General features: G+C 41.3%; 1 protein-coding gene across 9 annotated transcripts in view; it reads right to left on the reverse strand.

The window, feature by feature from the left end:
- The window catches only part of hdac4 (histone deacetylase 4), a 148,514-nt gene that overhangs the window by 90,341 nt on the left and 38,046 nt on the right, over positions 1-20,127 (reverse strand). For 5 of the 9 annotated variants that reach the window (XM_061791725.1, XM_061791724.1, XM_061791723.1 and 2 more), the window contains exon 1: positions 23-239. The exons of the other annotated variants lie outside the window; for them this stretch is intronic. In XM_061791725.1, the coding sequence (XP_061647709.1) occupies positions 23-26 (4 nt within the window). In that variant the 5' untranslated portion in view covers positions 27-239. Of the gene's footprint in view, positions 1-22; positions 240-20,127 lie in introns of those variants that run through there. 9 annotated transcript variants of the gene reach the window in all.

Consider the following 20,127-nt stretch of genomic DNA (forward strand, 5'->3'; position numbering starts at 1 on the left):
AACAATAACAACAGCCTCTTACCCATCAGTTGCGTTTTACCGTCCGCTCCAAGCAATGTGTGCGATTTGTGCGAGCCAAAGAAAAAAAGTGTAACTCTGAAGTGAGTTGTGTAGTCCTAAAAAAAAACACACACACAGCAGCAGACAAATGGTGTTTTCCTTGTGGGAAGAGTGAGAGAGCTCTTTCCCACTCTCGCCTGTCTCTCGCCTGTCTCCGTTTTCCCTCACTGACGCGCTTGGGTCTGCCCTCCGGCTGCCTCGCTCTCCCCTCCCTCCACTGCCTGCCGTGGTCCCCTCCCACTCGCTCTCACTCTCTCTCCTTTGCATCCAGGAGTCACCTCTCAGGGAGTCACTTTCTGCTTTTTCGCCTGTCAGATTTGACCCGCGTTGAATTTTTGGGGGGGGGTACGCTCCATGATATATCATGCTCGGTTTGTGTAATTTTTCCACACACAGGCAAACACATTTCTTCCTATCTAAAGCCCTCCTACACACCAGCAGGCCAACAGTACAGCCAGTTTCTGTGACGATAACTTGATGAGAGTGGCACGGCCTGGCCTTCTGACGCTGTAACCACTTTTTTTTCTTTGAAAAGAGACATCAAGTGGATATAAAAAGTCTACACACCCAAGTCCAAATGTCAGAATTTTGGGACATAAAAAAATCAAAACATTTTCCACAATTAATGTAACCTACAGTTGGAGGAAAAAGTATGTGAACCCTTTGGAATTTCTTAAATTTTCTTAAATGTATGCATAAATTGGTCATAAAATGTAGTCTGATCTTCATCTAAATCACAAGAAAAATCACAGTCTGCTTAAACTAATAAGCAATTATATATGTTTTTATATTTTTACTGAAAATAACTTAAGCTTTCTCAGGAGAATAAAGTCAGTGAACCTCCAGGCTACGGATTCTCCTAGAGCTAATCAGAGTCAGGTGTCAGCCAACATGGAGTCCAATCATCAAGGAAAAATTGGAATAAAAAAAAATAATAATAATAATATTTTTTTTTAATTAAAGACACCATGTTAGCTGAAGACTTACAGAAATAACTGGCACATGCCAACACTTCTGTTGACAAATCTATCATGCAACTACAGGAAATGTTCGGTTGAGGTTATTGCTATAAAAGCAGGGGTTAACTAGTTATTATGTGTGTGCTGACTCCCATTTAACGCGAGTTTGAATGTCAAATGGGAGTGTTGAATGCTCCTCCATTTCATAGGACCATAACTCATTTATTTTTTTCAAAAAGACTGTACAGGGTCACTGATGGTGTAGTGGTACACTCGCCTGACTTTGGTGCAGGGAGCATGGGTTCAGTTCCCACTCAGTGACGGTGTGAATGTGAGTGCTAATGGTTGCCTGTGTCTATATGTGCCCTGCAACTAATTGGCGACCAGTTCAGGGTGTAGGTGGCCTTTCACCTGAAGTCAGCTGGGATAGGCTCCAGCGCCCCGTGAACCTAACCAGGATAAGCAGTGTTGAAAATGGATGGATGGATTTTACAGGTTATAGGTCACATTAAGTTTTTAAATGATTTATCCTGGTCTCTTTTCTTAATATCACAAAAATCTGGCAATTCATAAACTATAAAGTCTTCCCCATATCAAGCTGATTTTTATCTATGTAGATGTTGTGTGTGCATGCACATGTGCATTGGGCACAAAGTGCATGCCTGCCAGTGTTTTCACAGCTATTTTTGAAGTCCTGCATAGAATCTAGGAAGCCAGGTTTTCTACGATCGCTAAACATACGCAAACACCTGGCATCGATAAAAAGGATCCGTTATCAGCATAATGAACATCACTGACGTCAAAGGCTTACTTACCCAAGCTTCATGACCCTGATAAGAGCCCTTGCTATTTAGCATGAGCCAAAATCATACGCGAACCCCTCTTCATTTTTAGAACAGGGAAGGACATCGGGGGAGGACAATGACCTGACACAGTGGAGGAGCAAGCAAACCAACTCTGAAGGTAAACACTCATGCATTGGGAAGCATGAAACATGGTCAAAGATCAGTGATGATTATTCATGCATCATGCTGGACAATTGGTATTTTTATGGGGTGTGAAACCAATATACACACGCACTTGTGGGGCATAGTTATGAAGTCATCTGTGAGATATTTATTCTTAAAGCTAATGTTGGAAAATGAGTTTGAAATGATATTAAAGCTTTTTGGGATGATGGTTTGCAGTATATTTACACTTTAAAATATTCATATCAGCAATATTAACATTCCTGGGGGAACATCAATGTATCGCGTTTTTTCGATATTTGCAGCAGGGTCCTTGAATAATACTCAAAATCATTATAACAGTGTAAGTAAGGCTTGTGTCAATCAAAATCACTAATAAATAAATAACTAAATAACACTAATCAACAAATTATTCAATAGTCATCAATAACAAATCGCTCATCCAGCCACTCCGTTTCGCTTGATGCGCTGGATTTGTAACATGCATTCATTGTGCTAAGGAGAGAAGCTACGAGGAGGAGCTGTGTGTACCTCTGGCTGCACATCAAGACACGAGTGAGTAAATTATATGATGTCTCAATCATTAGACCTTTTACTCACTCAAAGTTCATATAGTATGAGTGAGTTATTCACTCAGATGGCTTGTTATGTTGGCACAGTGGTTCCCATAAATATTTTTTGGGACATGCGTGACCATTTATTGTGTGGCATGCATCACGGTAAGTCTACGAATCGATTACTGTATTTCTGCCCACCCTTAATATGTGCTGTATGTAACATTATATAACCTGTCACCTCGCGTGATTTACACTTGGCATAGGTAATCAATAATCCAGCAATATAGAAGAATTAGATTTATTGTGAGGACCGTTGTCTTAATAGTTCTTTGTATGCATGGAGACCGGCTATTCCAGGTGATTAATCAAAGTTTCAGTTCAATTTTCCAACATGCATAGTGCAACCAAATAGCTGTACAGTGTTGCCTTGAGATTCGAGTGACCCAACGTCCGGCTTTTTCAAGATACGAGCCATTGTTCAGCCGGTTCTGTGCAAACTTGATATACGAGCTCTGTGTAGTACCAGTCGATTCAACTCAACAAGCATCAGTTTGGCAGATATTGAACAATTATTCAAAAAAGAGGCTTCAAACTGCTTATTGCCACCTCCAATTGACATTTACTGTCAAACTAAACATAAAACAGAGAATTACATATTGTGCTCTTAAAAAAAACACATAGTTTTGCCTTAAGTTAGTCCGTTAATGCTAACAAACAATGCATAACACCATAGACGGACTAATAAATAGCTTCAATGTTGCTGTTATGACCCTTCCAGGGGGGATATTGGAAGACAAACGACGGGGCAACACATGTACACAGATATAACAATACTCACAGGTATATATTCGTTATTCTCTATGACAAACGACTAATAATACTGAGGCTTTCTGTGGAGCTGACAGTCTCCATGTATTTTACAGTATATCAGTATGGCGATATTTATACTATAGAGTGATAATATTCTTATTAGAAAGCACATTACAAATATCTTGTTTTTTTCGGGGAGGTTGGAATGGATTAATGACATTTCCATTCTTTCAGTGCGGAAAGATGCTGTTGGTGAGGGTTTTGTATATTATATGTATATGTCTAACAAAAATAAATAAATCATTGTTTCATTATTCTGGCATTTAACAATTAGAAATAATTTTGGTAATCCTAATTGACCTAAACAGGAAAGGTTTAGTCTGATTTCATTTCACACAGGGGCAAAAAGTGTATGTCTTTTTACGCAGTCATGGCTAAAGGGTGCCAATATTTTTAGCCATGACAGTAACTTTGCCATTAAGTCTGCTAGCTACTAACATATGATGGGAAATGCCATAGATGGGCTAACGCATAGTATCTAGGTGGGGGTGTTATAACGCTTTAAGTAATGGCATGTAGACAGACAATTAACAATAGTCACGCATGTTATCCTAGGCAAAAAATGAATAATATTACTGAAGTTTACTGAGACACTTGGAGGATTTGTGAAACTCTTATTCATTTGTGTCTGCAGTACTGTATTATACTAGCCCCTGGTGGTGAAGTCAGTTCAGACAAATTGTTTTTTTTGTTTTTGTTTTTTTTTTTGAGGGCGTGGGGTAAGAAATTCTCTTTTGGCTGACAGTTTTGGCTGACACTTCAGCCTGCATCAGAGATGTCACCGCTCCCTGGTGTGATTTGTCTAAAAAACAACTGATCGGGCTGGGAGACAAAAAAAATAAAAATAAAAAATGTACCCGACCGGACCATGTCGGTTCTCTTGTCTGAACATAAGAAATCTCAGTTATCGTAAAAAGAAGACATGATGAACGCTATAGATCTTCACTCGGTTACCACCGTACTTACTGTACTTTCATTTGTTATATATTTATGGCCTAGAAAGAAGTGTTTTCCAAACAAATATTTGCTCTTAACAAAAAACTTTGCCACTTTAAGAACAGAATGTACTATATATGCTCAAGATATAAACTTTATCATGTATGACTTGAACTTGTGGGCCATGCTATAAAGTAAAAAAAATATGTGAAAGAGGGCTGGTGCCATTATTTGCATGAGCTGGCAAGAGAACCAGACAAGGCGATAAGTGAGCCTATCTGAGATAAATATCTCATGTAGTTATCTGCATCAGAGTCGGCGTGCGTGCGTATGCGTTCAATAATGCATGTGGCATAATGATTTCGAGGCATGTCGAAGTACACAGCGTGGCAGCCGGGTAGACAGGACTGATGAATAAATAATGCACGGCATTGGTCACGTAATGTACACACAAATACACGAAAACACACTGGCGGGCCACAAGTTAGTCCCGCATGTGAAAATGCGTTGAAAACGTCAACTTTTATTTTGAGCCACCTTGAACTCATCTACCTCTTCCTCTTGACAGAGACTGGAAAGGGAGGGGAGTGATTTTCTTTTATCCATGTCCCCCGATAATCACATACCAGGACTCCAAAAACGTGAGATACAGTGTCATTTATTATTGATTTGGGTTATTTATAATACACGCACTCTCTTTACAACACCCTCGTCAACCCCCCATACTTTACACATTGGCTCACTGATTTGGTCTGCTAAAAGACTTCCACCCATACATCAATTTTCCGTACCACTTTTCCTCACTAGGGTCTCGTGCGTTCTGGTGCCTATCTCAGCAAACTCTGGGTGAAAGGCGGGGTACACCCTGAACTGGTTGGCAGCCAATTACAGGGCAGATATAGACAAACAATCTTTCACACTCATATTCACACCTATAGGCAATTTAGAGTCTTCAATTAACCTACCATGTATGTTTTTGGAATGTGCGAGGAAACCAGAGTACACGGAGAAAACCCATGCAGGCACGGGGAGAACACGCAAACTCCACACAGAGGAGACCGGATTTGAAAAATAAAATGTATTTTTTTTAAAGAAGTAAAACAAGCAGTGCCAAGGATGACCCATCCATCAATTTAGTATAAAATCAACTTTTGAAAATGATATTAAATACAGTGGGGCATTGAGATACAAAATTAATTCAGTCTGTGACCACAGTCGTATTTCAAAATACTCCCCATTGAAATGACTGCAAATGCCATTAATCTGTTCCAGCTTCCCCCCAAAAAACAAACAGAAAAATGTAATGTGTTTTAATAAGAAAAATAGCACTCTATTACAATATTTTACTTAATAACATCCATCCATCCATCCATTTTCTGAGCCGCTTCTCCTCACTAGGGTCGCGGGCGTGCTGGAGCCTATCCCAGCTATCATCGGACAGGAGGCGGGGTACACCCTGAACTGGTTGCCAGCCAATCGCAGGGCACATACAAACAAATAACATTCACACTCACATTCACACCTACGGGCAATTTAGAGTCCCCAATTAATGCATATTTTTTTGGGATGTGGGAGGAAACCGGAGTGCCTGGAGAAAACCCACGCAGGCACGGGGAGAACATGCAAACTCCACACAGGCGGGACCGGGGATTGAACCCCGCCCCTCAGAACTGTGAGGCTGACGCTCTAACCAGTCGTCCACCGTGCCTACTTAATAACAATTAAATAAAATGTAAAAAATTCAACAGTTTGTGCATCATGATTAATTAATTTTGACTCCTTCTGGTGTGCGCAAACTGGCCCCTGGGGGCAGTATAATACAGTCATGAAGACAAATGAAGAAGACTGCCACAACTGTTTTAAGTGACTCAGTAAACTGCAATAATATTAGTCGTTTTACACTGACGATAACGAAAAAATGCCTGTGAGTACAAGTTGGGCCCGGTCTCTATCCCTGGCGAATAGCGATAATTTGTGAATAATTGATGCTCATTATAATTGCTTAGAAAAAAATATTTTTTTATTTTTTTGGGGGGAGAAAAAATCCTAGAAAGAAAACATGAATCAGCAGAGTATTGGGTAAAAATAAAATAAAATAATGTGAATCAGCTGGGATCGGAAAAATACCACAAATAAGAAGGGTTCCCGCAAATAACGGGGGATAGGTTCCTCCCAAAAAGCCGCAAAAATAGGTAAATCCGCGAATATGCAGGGTCCACTGTATTGTTATTGTCTGTCTACATGTGTTGCTGCATCATTTGTTTTCAAATATCCATTCCTTAAAGCGTTATAAGACCACCACATTGTCTGTGATGTTTCCAATTATGGGTTAGCATTAAGCAAGTAGCAAAGTTATGTGTTTTAAAAATATGTGTAATTGTCTTCATATTGTTTAGATTCATAGTAAATTGTAACCGGGAGTGGCAAAAAACAGCTTAAAGCCTCTTTTTTGAAGATTTGTTCACAATTTGCCAAAATGTTCCTTGTTGTGAAGTGAGTTGAGTTGAGTTCACCACCACCATACAGCGCTCGTATCTCAATTCTGCTCTTGCAAATCAAAGCAAAAATTAAAAAAAAATCAGCTGAATGATAGCTCATATACTGTATCAAAAAACTCATAAGTCAGGACACTCATATCTCAAGGCCGAACTGCGTTGTGATTAACAAAATGTGCTGCTGTCTATCAGTAGTTATTTAAGTGTCTCACATGCATGCTCTTCAACATTGTCTGTTAATATAGAACACCAAAACTGCTTATTTAAAGCCAGACAAAATATTTTAAAAATAGATTATTTTGTTCTTGAGCGAGGAACTCCCTTCATTCATATTTTAGATCCTCTCCTTCCATGGTAATGCCTTCCGGGGCCTGTGCCGAGCTTGCAATAGACCAAGAGCCATTAGCTGTCCGCGATGCTTTTCCTCAACTTCAACATGCGGGCATCCCCCCACCCTTGCCATTTCTTCCTGAGCACTTTATACGGGTGCCCCTGTGCACCCATTTAAAGTGATTTTGAGTACGAACATCTCTAACCTCAAAAGTCAAAGAGAGCAGACATTAGCAGTAGAATGGGCATACTATACAGACAGAAATCTTAATGGGCAATGCAAATGCATATGAAGTCATCGTGGAAGTCCGTAGTTTACTTTTATTGACTTTCGGGCCGAAAGCTTAGTTAATGTTACTTCAAAATAATGATTCATGTTTATTATGGCAAAAAATGACACGCGTCAAGTTTCAACGGGTAGGCGTGGAAGAGGGTCTCGCCCAGCTTGTCCGTGAAATTCAGGATTGTAAACCACTGTAATGACAAACAGATCCCTATAGATGGTGGTGTTGCTTTAGAGTTGCGATCAGCACATCTTTTGAGTAGAAGATTAAGATTAGGCAGTGAATCTCGGTTTGTCATAGATTATGAGGGAGTGAAATGCCAACATGTTGGAAGTTGGACAAGTTTAGGCAACTCACACTCGAACAGAATATGTATATGTATGGTATAAACAGGGTAGGTGTCGCGATAGGTTGTAGAAAGTATGTGTTGCAACCGTGAGATGATGCAGTTCATGGAGTGAATGACAAAAATCATGTAAAAAGCCACTGATGTTCAACTCTAGCCATGCTGTGAATCAGCGTCACTCACGCCGCATTTCTTAGTTGTATATCTGTAAATAAGTTATTTTGCCATCAAAAGCTCTTTCTCAGTCCTGATTTTGTTATTATATAGTTTTTTGTTGGTGTCCCAAAAGCAAAACAGATTAGCCTCAAAGTCACTATTCTGCTTGACTTGTTTCTTTTCACAAAAAGCTGGTTTTGTCCACTCTTAGGACAGAAACTGGTGTTTTTGGTGAAACCAACACATGTTCTACTTCTTATTATTAAAGAATGGCAAAAGCAAGAAACAAACTTATTTTTTTCTAGTAAAAGAATAACGTCTACTTTATCTTTTGCTAGTTTCGGTGCTTATATTGGCGTGGAAAACAATATTCTATGGGTCTCGAAAAATCAGTCAAAATGTAGAACTAGCGTTGCACTTGGTGATGGAGAATTTCAAGGGTGTTGGGATTTGTGTTCTCTTGATTGGGTTAGTGGTAAAATATAGTTCATGACCATTAGACAGTGGTCTTGGCTGTGACGCAATCTTCTTTTTGGACTACACACTTGTCCATAGTGGCATTGTCTGTGGCCCAGCAAACTCTTTGGGAACGTATAGCAAAAGGTCTAAACCCAGAAGTGGTCATCCATTATACAGTAGATTGCTTCCAGAAGACTGCTCGGTATCCATATGGTTCTGCTTGGGCTTTTAAAAGCCTTTACAAAGCACACCTCTGCATTAACAAGCCAGAGGAAGTGAAAGAAGGGTGAGGAATGTCTGGAGTCAAATGTACACAATATATATACCTTGGCATGTGTTGTTGTAACGTTTACACACACACAAGAGAAACTGTAAAACATGCAGACAAGCAGTATGAAGATGTCAGCATCCGCTCGGGCACGGAAAGAGGCAGCGATAAAACTTTTGACACCAGATACCTCAAGCATCCTGGCTACCATTTAAAATCAATAGTGTCCTGGCATAGTGCAACACTGTCCGACTGAAAAGGAAACTGCATGTCCTATTTCCTTTGAAATTTTACAGCAAACACTGCATTCTTTGCAGTGCCAAAAATGCTGCAGGAAATGTGACAGTAATTAAATCACCAAGGCAGCAGCAGAAATGTAACAAGGACGTCAATTCTGTCAACGTCTTCCTGCCAAATGGAAATCTGATCAAATCCATTGATTTCAGTTTTTGGTGGAACAGAGGGTTACCACCACTCCATCTTGCCAGTGACGGCAGTTCACATTTGGACCAAATTACTGGGACATATGGCACACTCGCACCACCCCCACTTGTTTTATTTTTCTGGTAGAAGTGTGGTAAAGCTTTAAAGACCAGACGGATACATACATGTAGGCAAAATTGTTGGGAACCTTCTGTTAAAGAAATATTGAAATAACTTGAAACTGGCAAAACCCAATACATAATGAAATACATAAATTGCTGTAAATGAACTACTGAAAATCAGGTATTGTGGTTCAAAAGTATTTGAATAAAAGTGGCCAGGACAAAAATGATGGTGCCCTTACCCTAAATAACCCTAATACAGTGATGCTTTGCATAGAAATGTTATTTGTTCTGAATTTGTGAACAGCAAACCGCAAATAGGCGGGTGTTCACTCTATTTATTTATTTATTTTCTTTTGGCCAGTCGTGTTACTGGTTAATCTATTTCACAAGCCTATAAGTCAACAATTTACACACAAACACACAAACGGTGGAGTGCTCAGAGCCAGACTTGTTTTTGTCTTCCAGCAGAGCAGACAATGTTTTAGCCTACTTTGTCTGCTCCAGTGCCATTATTCTGACAGCTGTGTGTGTGTGTGTGTGTGTGTGTGTGTGTGTGTGTGCATGTGACATGAAGCTTTGTGACCTTCAGCTACAGTATAATTAGGTAGTGATGAACTGCAGTGTTTTCCTATTAGAAGTCAATCTTTCACTGTTTTGCAAAGTTTCAGTCAGAATATAATGTAATATTTGTACTGTATAGAAACAGTATGTACAAATGTGCTCATGGGAGCTGTGCAAACAAGAGGTAGCTGCCACTGAATGCTGCCTACACCAAACTGGCAGCAGACACGGAGCGCCATGCCAGGTCAGAGAGTGTGTGTGTGGGTGTGGCGCTGGGTTTTCGTGCGCCCATCTGGAGATCTGGCATGCAGGCCCGAGGGCAACGCGGACTCCCTGGTGAGCATATGTGTACGAAACAGGCTGTGTCATCCTCAAAAGGTGCTTAAACGATGCAGGTGCCGACCGGGGTCACTATCGAAATGCAAGGGTTGGGCGAAAATAGCAGCGGAGGAATGAAAGTGATTAGAAAATCAAGTTGGAAATACACGTGAAAATCCGTTCATCTTAATAAAACACCATAGATGTGCTAACAAATAGCATCGACAGTCGCGGTGTTGTAACCCTAAGCGATCGATATTTGAACACAAACGGTGCATCAACCCATGTAGAGAGATATAATACAATACTCACAGGTTTATTTTCTTTATTCTCTGTGAAATAAACGACTAATATTATTGCAGTTTATTGAGAAACTTACAGTGCATGTTAAAGTTTTCTTCGTTTGTGTCTCCATGATATATTATACTGGCCAAGTCACACACACCAAGTCGCTATGAATCAATCATGATGTACAAACTGTTGAATTTCTTACATTCTATTTAATTATGTCATACGCTATGTTTTTATTAAGTACTGTATTAGATGATGCTATTTTCCTTATTGAAAAAAAAAAACATAGGGTTACACATTTGTTTCTTGTTTTTTTAGGGGGAGGCTGGAAGAGATTAATGGCATTTCCATTTATTTCAATGGGTAAAGATGATTTGAGATATGAGTGTTTTAAGGCAAGCGTATGGTTATGGAACAAATTCAACTTGTATCTCAAAGCATTACAGTACTGTAAAAGTACATATAGACTGAAGACAGTCTAAATTGATGCACAGAACATAAGAGGTCCCAGCTTTTTATTAAATTTATAAAACAAGGCATAAAGCCATTTTTATAATTTAAGAATAAAAAAGTCAACGATTGATTCACAGCGGGTCCCACAAAACACTCCAGTGAGGCAGAAGGGACGAGTCGTGGGTCGAGGCCGGCAGTCTTCATGTGGTCATGGTGACCTCTAAAACCCACCACAGACTCAAAACAAAGCAGAAAAGGGGGTGAACTGTAGCAAAGAAATTAGCTATGGTCAATGGGTTGGATTCATTGGCAAAAGAGCATGTTTTGATATCTGAGTTATTGAAAAGAATTCACAGTACAGCAGATTCTTATCATATTCATTTTACACTAATTTCAGTTACTCATTCATGAAACAGAATGTGGCTAAATGAGCAAAGGGACTTTTCTGTGGTCGTTGATTGCTTCTGTAAATAGTGGCAGAGAGCCGCTCGGGTCTTATAGCTTTGCAAAGGTGTCGTTTTGCTCCTTCCATTTACAAGTTGCGTCACTTAAAATAATCCCAAATATTGACATACCGTGCAGCTGTGAGCGACGCTCTGACATACGCACACACGCGCGCACACACACACACACACACACACACACAAACGCGCAGAAGTTTTTGCTCCACTCGGCTCAGTGGGCTGGGATGCTTGCCAGCTGTTAGTTAAGTTAGCGTTGTTTCTTTTTAAGTGTTCTTGCCGACAGATATTCCGTTTGGTTTGGCTCGGAAAAGCTCGGAGAGTTACATTCCTGTCACAACACGGCCGCTTGAAGTGCGCGCCATAGCTGATGTTAGCATTTTTAAGCTGAAGACAGATATACCGTAGTCAATTAATAAGTACAGTATATTATAAGTTACCATCCATATGTTCTACACGGTAATAAATGTAATGTAATGTAATGCGTGTGGCTTTAAAAATTGGGCCAGGCCCATTGAGTGGCATGCGAGTCAGCGAATGAGAGTGCAGAATTGGCAGCTGTTGGTTTAGGATTGCAGCTGACCATTAACTGGCTAACAGTTAGCCATGAGTCTGCGTGTTGCGTGGCTTTGCGTTTGTCATGGCCGTGCCGCTAGTGTTGAATGTGCTTGTTACGCGTGTATTACCATTTGATCAATAAAGCAAATGAAAGTGCACCTGCGGTTGTGTCTATCCTTGACCATCTGTGGAGGAAGTACAACAGTTCTAACTAGTGGTGGTAGGCTACAGCCCCAGCACCAGACTCACCCTATCACTTGATGACATGCCCCTCAGCTTAACCCCAGAAGACGTGAGGAAGACGCTGCAAAGGATTAACGCCCGCAAGGCCGCAGGTCCGCTAAACATCCCAGGACGGGTACGTGCCCACCACAAGCTGGCAGAGATGCTAACAATAATTTTTAACACAAAACTGGACATTTTCACCAATAACAGGTCATTTGCCCGTAATATATACATAAAAATCTGTTAATGTAAATATACATATATGTAAATAATAAGTTAATAATTATGTGTCACTGTTTTCTCGCCTGTCTACTTTCTTCTCCCACCTTCCCCGCCTTCCTCCTCACTCCCTGCAGCGTCTGTGCTCTGATAGCTATGTGTCAGTAGCGTGTGGGTTGCTGCTAATTTGTGCAGAGTGGGAGAACGCTTTTTTGGCATGTGGCGAAAGTGTATTTTAAGCCACACAATTGCATTCTTACAGGCAGGTGCATACACACACAAACACACACAAGCACACACACACATTTTTGTCTGGTCTCCCGTTTTCAGGTCCTACACGAGTGTCACGTGGCCTTTCACCAAAACAAACAGATTCCTCAACCCACGTTCACATTTAAGACAGAAGCCAGTGGCTTGGCAATTACACTGATTCCAATGTGATAGACACAAATACATTCTTTCTGTTGGTTCATCCTATTGCACAGTGTAAGTATGTGAAATACTGCATTAACTGTAAAGGAATCAAATGTAGCTGTTCTATGGATATGGAATATACAGTATTGCTGTAACAATTGTTTTATCTACATGAATGTCCTTCACTGTTAGTATATACAGACCTCCCTCATCAAATTGCTTGTTTTGTGAAAACATAAGAAACACACTGAAAGACCTTGACAGGAATAGATAGTTAATTCTCGTTGGGGATCTAAATATCAATTGGTGATTAATGAGGAAAAAAATTAACTTAAATGGTTTTAACAAATGACTGCAATATAACAAAGAGTGAAAAATTTAAGGGGGTCTGAAAACCTTCCGTACCCACTGTCTTATTTCGACTAATCTTCATTCCTCTCCTTTCCAGTGCATGATTCCACCTTTCTAACTGTTCCTACACCTGCTCCCTGCTTTCACAGCAGATCACAATGTCATCTGCAAACATCATGGTCCACGGGGACTCCAGATTAACCTCATCTGTCACCCTATCCATCACCACTGGAAACAGGAAGGGGGTCTTGGCTGATCCCTCCCACCTCCACCGTAAATTCTTCTGTCACACCGACAGCACACCTCACCACTGTTCTGCTGCCCTCATACATGTCCTGTACTATTCTAACATACTTCTCTGCCACTCCAGACGTCCGCATGCAATACCACAGTGCCTCTCTGGGTACTTTGTCATAGGCTTTCTCTAGATCTACAAAGACACAATGTAGCTCCTTCTGACCGTCTCTGTACTTTTCCATCAACATCCTCAAGGCAAATAATGCATCTGTGGTACTCTTTCTAGGCATGAAACCATACTGTTGCTCGCAAATACTCACATCTGTCCTGAGTCTAGCCTCTACTACTCTTTCCCATAACTTCATTGTTTGGCTCATCAAGTTCATTCCTCTATAGTTCCCACAGCTCTGCACAACAGCCTTGTTCTTAAAAATGGGCACAAGCACACTTTTCCTCCAATCCTCAGGCATCTTCTAACCCGCTAGAATTCTGTTGAACAAGCTGTCAAAAACTCCACAGCCACTTCTCCTCGATGCTTCCATACCTCCACAGGAATGTCATACCAACTGGCTTTACATTTTTCATCCTCTTCAATGTCTTTCTAACTTCCTCCTTACTAATCATTGCCACTTCCTGGTCCACCACGCTTGCCTCTTCTACTCTTCCTTCTCTCATTTTCCTCATTCATCAACTCCTCGAAGTATTCTTTCCATCTATCTAGCACACTACTGGCACCAGTCAACACATTTCCATCTCTATCCTTAATCACCCAAACCTGCTACACATCCTTCCCATCTCTATCCCTCTGTCTGGCCAACCTGTATAGATCCTTTCCTCCTTCTTTAGTTTCCAACAGGGCGTACATGTCCTCATATCCTCTCGTTTGGTCTTTGCCACCTCTAGCTTTGCCCTACGTCACATCTCAATGTATTCCTTTCTCCTCTCCTCGGTCCTCTCAGTGTCCCACTTCTTCTTAGCCAACCTCTTTCCTTGTATGATTTCCTGTACTTTGAGGTTCCACCACCAAGTCTCTTTCTCCTATTTCCTGCCAGAAATTACACCAAGTACTCTCCTGCCTGTCTCTCTGATAACCTTGGGTGTAGTGGTCCAATCTTCTGGAAGCTCCTCCTGTCCACCGAGTGCCTGTCTCACTTCTTCCAGAAAAGCCGCACAACACTCTTCCTTTCTCAGCTTCCACCACATGGTTCTCTGCTCTGCCTTTGTCTTCTTAATCTTCCTCCCCACCACCAGAGTCATTTTACACACCACCATCCTATACTGTAAAGCCACACTCTCCCCTACCACTACCTTACAGTCAGTAAACTCCTTCAGATGACATCGTCTGCACAAGATGTAATCCACCTTCGTGCTTCTACCTCCGCTCTTGTAGGTTACACTGTGTTCCTCCCTCTTCTGGAAGCAGAGACTGGTGATCCATCTAAATACATATTTACAGACCTGTCAGTATTCTCCCCGTTAGTTCTAAAGTAACCGAAAAAGCCATTTGCGATCAGTTAATAGCATTTCTAAGTAACTGCCATTTCCCACTGCATACTATGCAGTTTGGATTCAGGAAACATCATTCCACAGAGAGAGACAATTGCTATTTTATTGAACCAATTAAATCCAGCCTTGTTGGGGGAGGTGTTGTTGCTGCTGTTTTTTTTTTTTATTATTATTTTTAAAATGGCTTTTCGTACGTTCAATGAGAATATTCTTTCATCCAAGCTGTCAAAGTTCAATTTCTCTACTAATGCAGTAACATGTATGGAGACATACCTAAATTCAAGATAATATTGCACAAAAATTAATGCCACATGCTCATCTTATACTGATTGTACCATTGGAGTTCCACAGGGATCGATCCTTGGACCAGTTTTCTATCCATCCATTTTCTGTACCCCTCATCCTCACTAGGGTCGCGGGCATGCTGGAACCTATCCAGCTATCTTCGGGCGAGAGGGGGGGGGGGGGGGGGTACACCCTGAACTCGACCAGTTTTATTTAGTTTATATATTAATGATTTGGCCTTGATCTGTCTAGTGATTCACATTCAGATGTACTCAGACGAGACAGTTACCTACACCCATGCTAAAAGAAGAGTACAATTAGCTTAAACTCACTGCAGTATTGTATCAGGTTGGTTAACTCACTGTCATCTAAATGTGAGCAAAACTGTGGGCTTAGTATTTTTCTGTCAAACGAAATCTCACACATCAACCTGACATACTAATTGACGGAGAGGTGATAAATATTGTTGATCATTTCAAGTATCTGGGCATAATTATTGATTCTAACTTGAACTTTAAAAACACATTTATTTTATTTATTTTTTAAATGCTTAAAACATGGCTCAAGACAAACCAATAGTGATCACTGATCTTAACCTTTTTATGGAACCAACTGTTCCCAACATGAAGAGTATGTGGTCTATGTTTTTGTATAATGTTTTATATGTGATGTACTGTTTGTAAACATTGCTAATTTTATTATTTTTTTAACTGTTTGTTTTAGCTTGTCTTTTTATATTTTCCTGCCCAGGAACCCCAATAGGTAACTCTGGCGCAACAGTTATGTTGTGCATGGCCCCTGTTAAATAAAAACGAATAAACTAAACTAATTTTGGATTGCGTTTACCCCAAATATTTATGATCGTCAACTGACTTGGGACGTCGCATTAGAGAGGTTTACACATCACAAAACATTTAAAACTCAGTGAGTGTCATAATGTTCAAGTTTCAGAGATTGAGATGTATTGTTTAAAGAAGACATACAGTATTATGCCTTTTTTTCACTATTTAAAACGAGTCAACATCACCACAAGGTGCCTTTGAGACCACCTAATTTCACCCCAAAAAGTTTATACTTTCTATTTAACTTTATATTCATTGCATTAAGTAGATGTTGTGCAGTTAGAAATGCATATTGGTCAAGTGGACGCACTTTTTTTTTTTTTTACATAAAACTTTTACAAGCAGAACAATGTACATGCAAACAGCAAAACACAAGGTGGACATTCTTGGCAAATGTTAGCATTTATTGGGCACATGGTGAATCTTCACTTAGCAACATGATTCAGTTAGCAAGCTGATTATGTACTGCACAAATATATTTCTAATTTCTGAGAGGTTTTGATTATGATTATATTTCATTATGACAGAGTGGAAATGTTAAATTTGACGACATCCAACTACACACATAATATGATGAAAATTATGAAACATAAGTGTAAATACTGCGATTGGCTGGCAACCAGTTCAGGGTGTACCCTGCCTCTTGCCCGATGATAGCTGGGATAGGCTCCAGCACGCCCGCGACCCTAGTGAGGAGAAGCGGCTCAGAAAATGGATGGATGGAAGTGTAAATATTTAGTCTGCAAATATCCACTGTTTAAAGCAACAATTGAAAAAAGAGAAAATGGTGATCGTAATGTCACGGAAAACATCTGAGGGTTTTCTTAAAAGGGCAGTTACCCATTAATGACAGGGTGGAGTTAGGGAAACATGGAAAACGTTCCATATGATTATGATAATAGAATATACATGATCAAAAAATACTTTTTTTATCAAATAAAACCCTGTAAAAGAGTTTGATTTAGTATCATTTAATCACTTATTACACACATTGGAGTTTTAACACAGCAGTGTGTAGGACATGCCCAAATTGCAAAAATCAAATGAAAGAAAATGGTACGGTGGACGACTGGTTAGAGCGTCAGCCTCACAGTTCTGAGGACCCGGCCCCGCCTGTGTGGAGTTTGCATGGAGACATACCTAAATTCAAGATAATATTGCACAAAAATTAATGCCACATGCTCATCTTATACTGATTGTACCATTGGAGTTCCACAGGGATCGATCCTTGGACCAGTTTTCTATCCATCCATTTTCTGTACCCCTCATCCTCACTAGGGTCGCGGGCGTGCTGGAACCTATCCAGCTATCTTCGGGCGAGGGGGGGGGGGGGGGGGTACACCCTGAACTCGACCAGTTTTATTTAGTTTATATATTAATGATTTGGCCTTGATCTGTCTAGTGATTCACATTCAGATGTACTCAGACGAGACAGTTACCTACACCCATGCTAAAAGAAGAGTACAATTAGCTTAAACTCACTGCAGTATTGTATCAGGTTGGTTAACTCACTGTCATCTAAATGTGAGCAAAACTGTGGGCTTAGTATTTTTCTGTCAAACGAAATCTCACACATCAACCTGACATACTAATTGACGGAGAGGTGATAAATATTGTTGATCATTTCAAGTATCTGGGCATAATTATTGATTCTAACTTGAACTTTAAAAACACATTTATTTTATTTATTTTTTAAATGCTTAAAACAGTGTAAATACTGCGATTGGCTGGCAACCAGTTCAGGGTGTACCCTGCCTCTTGCCCGATGATAGCTGGGATAGGCTCCAGCACGCCCGCGACCCTAGTGAGGAGAAGCGGCTCAGAAAATGGATGGATGGAAGTGTAAATATTTAGTCTGCAAATATCCACTGTTTAAAGCAACAATTGAAAAAAGAGAAAATGGTGATCGTAATGTCACGGAAAACATCTGAGGGTTTTCTTAAAAGGGCAGTTACCCATTAATGACAGGGTGGAGTTAGGGAAACATGGAAAACGTTCCATATGATTATGATAATAGAATATACATGATCAAAAAATACTTTTTTTATCAAATAAAACCCTGTAAAAGAGTTTGATTTAGTATCATTTAATCACTTATTACACACATTGGAGTTTTAACACAGCAGTGTGTAGGACATGCCCAAATTGCAAAAATCAAATGAAAGAAAATGGTACGGTGGACGACTGGTTAGAGCGTCAGCCTCACAGTTCTGAGGACCCGGCCCCGCCTGTGTGGAGTTTGCATGTTCTCCCCGTGCCTGCGTGGGTTTTCTCCGGGCACTCCGGTTTCCTCCCACATCCCAAAAACATGCATGAATTGGAGACTCTAAATTGCCCGTAGGCATGACTGTGAGTGCGAATGGTTGTTTGTTCCTATGTGCCCTGCGATTGGCTGGCAACCAGTTCAGGGTGTACCCCGCCTCCTGCCCGATGACAGCTGGGATAGGCTCCAGCACGCCCGCGACCCTAGTGAGGAGAAGCGGCTCAGAAAATGGATGGATGGATGGGTACAAAATGAAAGAAACACATTTTAAGAGACTTAAATTTGTACTGGTAAGGGTGCAAATGTTTTGCCACTTCTAATAAGGTCTCAGATTTTCATTATTTTTCTACATTTTCATGATGACTGAGTGATTCTAATGAGGACACCAAAGGTACTTTATAGTAATAGTGACCTTAACATGTCAGTGACCAGCTTCCAAGTTTGGCCCTGAAACAGATTAAACTACCTGTGTATTTATGTCCTTTATTCGCTATAGGAAAAATGTGTTTTAATATAATACACAAATACACAGTGACATTATGCTGTTATAAAAACTCACTGGTCAGCTTGGATTAGGATGGGATGGCACTCTTGGACAGCCAGGCATTCAGTAACACAAACAAACGTTTCCCATGACAACCGAAGCGCTTCCTTGAGCGTGACTTGAGTGTTTGTTATGTGTCAGATGAGTCCATGACTATATAGATCATAAACATACTCACAAGACATGAGCAAGAAGCAGTTTAAACAATGGCCATATGTGCATTGCCGAGGATAAAAGCACAATATAGTTCCAGCCATATTCTCTGTATGTACAGTGTAGCTTTGTTTGTGTATGCGTGCATTACATGTGACGATACATGCGATGAGCGGAGTTAGTAACCATCGCCATCTGTTACATTGATGCCTTATCAGTATTTCCTGCCACCACATGGGACAAACATACCACATGTGGGATGATTGCATGCTTATCAAGCAGTATCATCGCACTAGAGCAACACGCTCCAAAGAAAAAAATTATAGGGTGTCAGATACTAACTAGGTGTGAAGCCGGCAAACAGAAATAGCACCATTTATATTCATTCATTCATTCATCTTCCGTTCCGCTTATCCTCACGAGGATCGCGGGCGTTTGGCTCCATCCATTGAAGGGAGGAGGGTCACCGGTGCCGTGTGGGGTTGCTTTTCGTGTCGGGGTGCTGGGTTCCGGTGCGTGCCCTTCAGGGTGGGGGGCTGTGGGCTTGGAACAGGGATCGGGTTGAGGTTTGCGCATGTGGACCATTTGGCGTGGAGCAGAGGAACGGGTTGACGCTTGCGCATGTGGACCATTTGGCGTGGTGGGGCAGTCCCGAGTGGCTGTTTTGGTGATGTTGTATTTAGCTTTTGGCTGAGACATTGGTTGATGGGTGTTGGGTCAGTTGGGTTGTTTCCGCACAGAGTGCCTTTTGGTTCGTGGGTTTGATGTTGATGCTGGTTGTGGGGAGCCCCGAGTCGAGTGTTCATTTTGGTCTGTGCTGCGGGCTTCTTGGAGGGAGGATCTTCGTAGTTTGGGCGCCCTTTATTTGGGCTTTTTGGCCCGGCTCCCTGGGGGAGTCGGGGTTGGGGTCATTTGGGGCCAGGGTTGGAGTGGGGGGGCCGGGGGTGGTGGCTGGGGGGCGTGGGGAATGGTGGTCTGGTGCCCGTGCTCCTCACCTTGGGACTGGTTGGGGCGCTTCGATTGGGGTCGGGACCTCCCTGGGTCCTGGGTAGTCGGTGGCATCCCCCTGGTTGGGTCCCCCGCTGGATGGACTCACTGACTCGGACCAACCCCTCCCCCGCCTCCCTTGTGGTTGGGGGGAGGGGCCGGGCTCACCCTTCCTCAATGTGGGGGCTCAGGAACTCCGTACACCAGTTGACTAACATGCATG

The sequence above is a fragment of the Phyllopteryx taeniolatus genome, chromosome 12 (assembly GCF_024500385.1).
Source record: "Phyllopteryx taeniolatus isolate TA_2022b chromosome 12, UOR_Ptae_1.2, whole genome shotgun sequence".
NCBI lineage: Eukaryota > Metazoa > Chordata > Actinopteri > Syngnathiformes > Syngnathidae > Phyllopteryx > Phyllopteryx taeniolatus.